Source organism: Protobothrops mucrosquamatus, unplaced genomic scaffold (assembly GCF_001527695.2).
Source record: "Protobothrops mucrosquamatus isolate PMUCROS unplaced genomic scaffold, P.Mucros_1.0 scaffold_177, whole genome shotgun sequence".
NCBI lineage: Eukaryota > Metazoa > Chordata > Lepidosauria > Squamata > Viperidae > Protobothrops > Protobothrops mucrosquamatus.
The window spans coordinates 2570775-2578182 of NW_015386253.1; the positions used below are offsets into that span (position 1 = coordinate 2570775).

The 7408-nt window shown below is 38.2% G+C and overlaps 1 protein-coding gene across 1 annotated transcript; it reads left to right on the forward strand.

Moving 5' to 3' along the window:
- Window positions 1-255: 255 nt before the first annotated feature.
- Window positions 256-6886, forward strand: CLEC3B (C-type lectin domain family 3 member B). The gene is made up of 3 exons (XM_015822911.1): window positions 256-813; window positions 3458-3556; window positions 5528-6886. Exons 1-3 carry the CDS (start codon window positions 711-713, stop codon window positions 5926-5928), a joined length of 603 nt encoding a protein of 200 aa, XP_015678397.1. The 5' UTR covers window positions 256-710; the 3' UTR covers window positions 5929-6886.
- The last annotated feature ends 522 nt before the right edge of the window (window positions 6887-7408 follow it).

Sequence of the window (7408 nt, forward strand, 5' to 3'; positions counted from 1 at the left end):
CAAGCGTGTAAATTGTGTTTAAACTGTTATTCATTAAAACTATAAGTACAGCACCAGTCTTGTCCCAGAGGCAAAACATATTGGCTTTTGGAGTAGCACAATTGATACACAGCTTCCATCAATGTAAGGATGTGAAGAATGCAAATTAACATGGCAATGAAGAACAGCCCTAAGATGCCACAGGACTTTGGAATTTGTTTGAACTTATTTATGCTTGGTTATTTCATTTTCTTAATTTGTTTTTATTTTGGATATTCACTGAATTTTGCTAGCCTGAATGCCTCTACTGAACAGGGAAACTCAATTAGAAATTTTAATACAAAAGAAATGTATATTGATCTATTCATAAAAGCCCACCTACAATGGCTGGTTTATAAGCTGGGCAGGAGCACTGTATTGGGACTATGAAATAATGGAAATAAGTCTTGTCAGTCTTGGTTGTAATTTGCAAATTTTAAAAAGGCCCAGAAAAATAAAGAAGCATCCTGTTTCCACATATACGCCCCTTCCTGCTTAGTTGGAAAGCCTTTAAGATATTGGATCCCTCCCAGAAATCTGCAAAATAACCTCTAGTTACTGGAAGAAGAATTACAGAAGAAATTGGAACTGTTTCTTGGCCAGACATTTTTAGTTAATGCCATGTTAAGAAGCTTGGCTCTAGGCAGACCAAATCCAGTTTTGTTCCACTCTCTGAGGGCAGCAGTAGCAAAATGCCATTCCGAGGAATTTGTCTTTTAGTGTGTCTTCTTTGTGTGACACAAATAGCAGCTCAACAAAACACCAGACCCAAGAAAAAACCAGACCCAAGAAAAGGTAAGGAGCCAAGAAGAATCTATTTCATTGTGATCTTTTTATTTTGCAAAAATTGGTTTGGTTAAATTATTGTTTTATATATATATATTGCAGCCAATATAGATTAAAATTGCAGCTGAGTGTGTGATCAAGTCATAATATACTGAACTATGGTTATTGTGTAGACTAAAAATGATTTATTGTATCTGCTTGAAAATAAATGAAACTCAGATTCTTCTATATCTGCAAATCTGTCTTTAACGCAATCAGGCAAAGACCTATTTAATGTATTTGATGTTGCAAAAGAATAGGATTTGAGCCTGCAGTGCTTATTCCTGGGGAATAATGCATACCACAAGCCTTTTGTTTACAGTCTGGTCATTTTGTGCTGTAATGCAGGCAGATAGAGAATTTGTTTGGATTTCAATCTTATAAATGTGCAATAAATAGTGAGACTTTTACAGATCCTTTATTGAAACGGTCATGTATTATTTCGTATACATAGTCTATATGCACATAAGATTGTTATATTGCTTTCTTATTCTTCTCTCTTTGCTATTTTATTTTTCCCCCATTCTGATTTATTAAGTAAAGAAAGCTCAAAACATGAGATGTAAACCAGATTATGTTCTAATTTTTAACTTTTAGGGAATTCCAAATATGTTTTTGGTAACTTCAAAATATATTATTTACCTTGTTTCTCAAATGTGGCTAACTTCTTTGTTTTCTCCACATAACCTGGGCATATACCAGAATGTCAGGAATGTTGCCTAGGGAATTTTTGCCCTTGCATGACTAAAATATATTTATTATTGATTTGAAGAAACGTACATTCTTGGGATTCATTGACAGTATGGGTATGAACATGACTGAAAACTTCCTAATGGGCTATAAAAATTAAATGTAATTTCTAAAGCTTTTTTCCCCAAACAATAAGATAGATAATATGGTTCCAACCACTTATTCATTGGAGAATTCAAGTGTATCCCAAACTTATATAACCATATCCAGTTAACATGTTGAACATTTTTGGCAATACTGATTGGAGGTGAAACCTTAGTCAGAAAACTCAGTTAAATTGTTTTTAAGTAAAGAAAATGATTTTTAGGTGTTTACATTAAGATTTTAAAATCTTAATTTGATGGCATCTGGCATAGAAAACATCTGATATAGAAAAACATGACTTTGAAGTATGTTGCAAATGATTTGCAAATGGAATGGATAGGGACATAGCAAAACTTCATCAGTTTTACATATTCCACTCTTCAATACATCCAAAAAACCAAGCTACTGTGCTAGGTGATTGAGCATTGGAATTTGGTGATGTGATTGGATGAGTATCCAGAGTGTCAGAAATGGGTCCTAGGGCTGTAGTCTGCTTATTTTATTTATAGACCTTTACTTAGTTAACCAGCAATAGAAATGTAAGACTTGAGGAAGAATAGGGTATTCATTTATAGTGAGTTGGTGCAGAGGTACACTGAACAACACCTGTGGAGGAGATGTCCACATTGAATACTTTCCTGACCATTCAATAATTAGCAATTATATTAATTAAACTGAAATACTAGAATAGTTCTACATATAGAAGCAAGAAGAACACAGTTTAAAACAAGATTGATATTGTGATGACTATAACTAGCTATTAAACTGAATTTGACTAGTGCCTAAAGAACATTAGCATTGATACCCTTCTCATATGCTTTCTTTTTCATTTATAAGGCCCTTTCAGTTCTCATAGTGAACTTCAAATACAACATGACACAGAGATGAGTTGACCTTGTCACTTTATTATGATAACATTAAACGAAATAGCCAAGTTTGAGGATATTTACAGTATTTCAAAACTGTCCTTTATATATTCTCTCTCAAAAGTTTCTCTTCTACAAGTCCATAATGAAGGAGGATGCCTAGGAAAATTCCAGATAACTGTGGTGGGCAAGTTTTTATATATGATTGTTGATCTTCCATCAGAACCAATTAAGTTACTATGTTTTCATTCTGTTTACAGTACATAAAAGTGAATTAGGAGCTGAAGTTTCCTGTAAGTCTAGTTAATTAGAGACTACTAACTTCTTCCTCATTGTGAGATTGTGAGTTACATAAAGCCCCACTTTAGCTATTGTGCATCAGTAGATTAGATATAATTTGAAGCCCAAGGGAGTCATATTGTGATTTAAAACTTGTGGTAACCATAAGTAACATACATGTAAACAAGGTTTGATTTACACAAGAACCTTGAGTTTTACAGTCTGCAGAGTTATACAGTGCCATAAATGGAAGGAAGACAATTAAATAATTGTACATGATGTATAATAAACCACTAAATGGGAATGGTCACATGAGAAATATAAAGTTTTGATGAATAATAAGAAATAGTATAGAACATATGCAAGGAACTAGGATTGCTGTTTTTTTTAGTTCATTCTTTTAAAAACTGCAGTAAAAAGATATTTTGTTTTTTGTTTCTGAGGTATGGAAACATTTTCAGTTGCTAACTTTATAAAACATATGAGTATACAAATTTAGGACAAATACTCATAATTCGTTTTTTTTTCTTTTCACTTGAGGTTACATCACCAATAGAGGAGGAAGTTCTCATTCTACTCATCAGATTGAATGTGCAGTTATTAGTTGCAAACTAATCTTGTTACTGACTTAACAGATGCTGTAAGCCTCAGAATGATTGAAGAACTTAAAGAGCAACTAGAGAACCTTTCCCAGGAGGTGGCCTTACTAAAGGAAAAGCAAGCACTTCAGACAGGTATAAAATCCACCAGTCCTAACTTTCTTAAATCACAAAATTGACTTGGTTGTGGAACAAATAAAAAAAACAACAGATTTTATTTCAGGAGGCCCCAATTTTTTGGAGTAGTGGACATATTTGCTATATTGAGTGGATTCATGTATGTTTTCTGAAAATGGCTGTTGCATTGTTTGGGGCTAATTAAAAAAAATCCCATAAGTGTTTGTTTAAAAATTCAGCATAAATCAGAGATGGCTTGTGGTTTCCAAAATGTTGAAACATTCTTTAACTCATAGTATTCAACACTTACACCAGATGAAAATACTCAGAGCAAAAAATTACATGAAAAACAAGCAAATTTCAAGTACACTCCTTATATTGCCATACACATATCATTCGTAATTATTCCTTTTCCTTATATCACTACGACCCTATTGCTTGTGCAATATGTGTGAAATTTCTAGGAACTCCATAATATGTTGATATGGATTCAGAACTTGATACTCAGAACTGCCCTTTAGTACTTTAGTAGTCCCTAGTCCAGTGGCAGCGAACCTATGGCACGTGTACCAGAGGCGGCACTCGGAGCCCTCTCTGTGGGCATGCCCACCATGCCCCAGAGATGGCAACTGTCCCTCTTCAACCAGCCACCCGCTAACTCACCCAGGTCCCACGTGGCCGGAGGCATCCCAGCATGGCTGGTTTCCCTCCCCCCTGTCCCATCCCTCCTGGCCTCACATGCTCTCCTTTTCCCGGGCACGACCCACTGCATTGCCTCCTCAGCTGTTGGCCATCTGTCCAGCTCAGAAGTGGCTTCTCTGAACTTCTGGTGGCAGGCTGCGGAGCCCCAGAGTGCGCCGGTTGAGAGGCTGGCAGGCTGTGCATGCTAACAGACACTGTTGGCCTCCATGCGCTCGCTGGCCTCTATGTGCGGGGGCCTATGGTGTCAGGCAGCAGCTTCCCCGGCCCCTGTCTCGCCTTGCCCTGCACCAATGGCATCCCTGCCTCGCCTTGCCTCGCCTCACCCTGCAGGACGAGCCTCCTGCCCACTGCCCCACCTGCTAGAGACCCCCTGGATCTCCCCAAACCCTGCCCGGTCCCCACAGGCATCCCTCCCCATGAGCAACATCGAGGTGACCATACCCATCTTGGCCACACCCACCCAGTCTGCCATGACCACCACAGCCACACCCACCCAGTGGGGTACGCCCACCTGGCACCTGGTGATAAATAAGTGGGTTTTGGGTTGCAGTTTGGGCACTCGGTCTCTAAACGGTTCGCCATCACTGCCCTAGTCCCTGGTCTCAATTAAGGCCCACAATTACTTAATTGTCAATCATAAAAACTCTAAATAAGCAAGTGATTTGGGGCCAAAAGCAAAAGTTGTTGAGGCTTTATTCACATAGCATTAATTAGTTATTCAAAGCAACAGAAAAAGAGTAAACATGAACCAAGGATCTGCTGAGCCAAAAGGCAGACAGGAAAAAAAATTGAGTCATCATCCGCAGAAATGGTTCAGGAGCAGCACAACTGTCTAAAGCACCTCTCTACTGGAGGGATGCCATCACCTAGCTGACAGAGAGAGGGATAGTGTTCTTGGTGAAACATAAAACGGCGAACATTACATGACCAAACTATCTGGATTGCTAAACATTTCATCTGTTCCTCTTCCTGTGCCAGTTAGACTCCTTGCAAACAAAATTACTACCTGTAATTATACACTGAATGTTTGCCAGTGATTGTATGTCAGGCTTTCCCTGAAAAAAAAAACATATAGGCATACCATTTCTCATTATGGAAAAGTCCTTCAGTATTTGCTTCTTGACCCAGCAGCTTGGAGAGGGCTTAACACATTCTGCTAGCTGTTGTTACTGTGGGGAAAATAGGTGGCAGGAATGTTTATAAAAAGAGGGGTTAAAAGTCCTCATGGGTGGCATTCTTTTTTGGTAATAACTTGTTTCTCCCTTCTTTTTTTCTTGTTTTTATTAGTTTGTCTGAAAGGTACCAAGATCAACCTAAAATGTGTCCTGGCTTTTTCCAATGCCAAGACCTATCATGAGGCCAGTGAAGACTGCATTTCTCAGGGTGGCACCCTCAGTACACCACAGACAGGTGACGAAAATGATGCTCTCTATGACTATGTGAGGAAGATTCTGGGGAATGAAGCGGAAATTTGGCTTGGCATCAATGACTTGGCAGTGGAGGGAAAATGGGTGGACATGACAAGCAACAGCATTAGCTATAAGAATTGGGAAACAGAGATCACCACCCAACCTGATGGAGGGAAGCAAGAAAACTGTGCAGCATTGTCTGCAGTGGCTGTGGGAAAGTGGTTTGATAAGAGGTGTAGAGATCAGTTGCTCTATGTGTGCCAGTTCATGATTGTTTAATAGAAAGATTCGTCTCTGGGAAGATTTAATCAGTATAGTCCATTGATCTCTGGAGTTTTGTGTGTGCATCTGTGTGTTTGCTTAAACATAGACATATGGATATTTACGATGAGACATACATGTGTACACACATTTAACAGAAAAAGTAATGGCAATGGATTAGAATGAATTAGATCTATGTTGCACTTTAATTGGCTATAAGCTACATCCTATTTGTTAGAAGCAACATTATTCTTGCTTAGGTACAAATCATAAATATCTATATTTTTACATTCAGAATTTATTACAAAGACTTCACTTTGGGGAACATTCAAACTTTGTGCCAAAATCTCAATTTATTGTTACATGTAATTTTCCTGCAGTCGTTTTTCTTCTGCTAATCGCACCAAATTAAAGTGGCTTTTGTTAAACTGTCCCTATCTGTTGGACTAAATAGTTAAATAGTTCATCTGAAGATTTCAGCACAGAACTCAAAAGTAAGCAGAGCTGCATTAGTTTATTCTATGTGAAAAATAAGAAAAGAAACAACAAAGGAACTAACAAAAATATTTTACCTGTTTTGCTAAAATATATATTTCTAAGTTGCTTACCTGTATCTCTTCTACAACTTCCTTCTGGGCATATCTAGATTAAAATCATTAGGTACAAATGAAGAAAAAGTAAAACAGGAGAAGAACTGACCTACTGCTGTAAAAAAATTGTACCAATGCTTGGAAAAGAAAAGAAAAGATTTCAGAAGGTTGCTATAGCACCAGTCTTCACCCAAGTAACATGGTCATTGAGGGGGGGAAAGGGCTCCCATAGAAACATTAGGGAATTAATCGTCAGCTTGATTCTGACTTGGCTCTTGATAATTGTATTTCCTTATTTATATGTAGAATTTATTTCCATTCACAAAGGAGAACATTTTTTCATCTGTTGAAAAGTATTTGACTAAGTTTCCCCATTTATTTGAATAAAGAGGATATCTATTGGCAAAAGTACAGTGTTTGAAAATGCCTCTAGTATTTTCTGGATAAGTATGTTGATTTTCAATCCAATGGCTCATTGGAAAGAAATTATGTAAGAGAGCTTGGACTTGGGCTGTCTGTCAGTGCAGTAACTTTCTGAAGATGGAATAGAATGGAACCAAATTTGGTGTGGCAGAGAAACCATGAAAACAGATATTATACTTGAAAATTGGCCAGATTGGTCTTGGGGCTTTTAGTACATTCCTGGAAACAAGCAGTTGGCCAGTTTTTCTCTTATGTGATCTAGAGCAAGGCTTTTCAACCAGTGGTACGGGTACCACCTGTGGTAATTGACACTTGGTAGGTGGTACGCGGCCATCCTAGAAAAGTAGTGGGGGAGGGGAATGAGCTGAACCAGTAGCAGCACTGCATAAGCCTGAGCAAGAGATGGCTGGAGCTGCAGGGCTGTCAGGACTAAGCGGAAGCGCCAGGATCAGCGCTTCTTCAGGGCTGTCAGGGCTCAGTGGAAG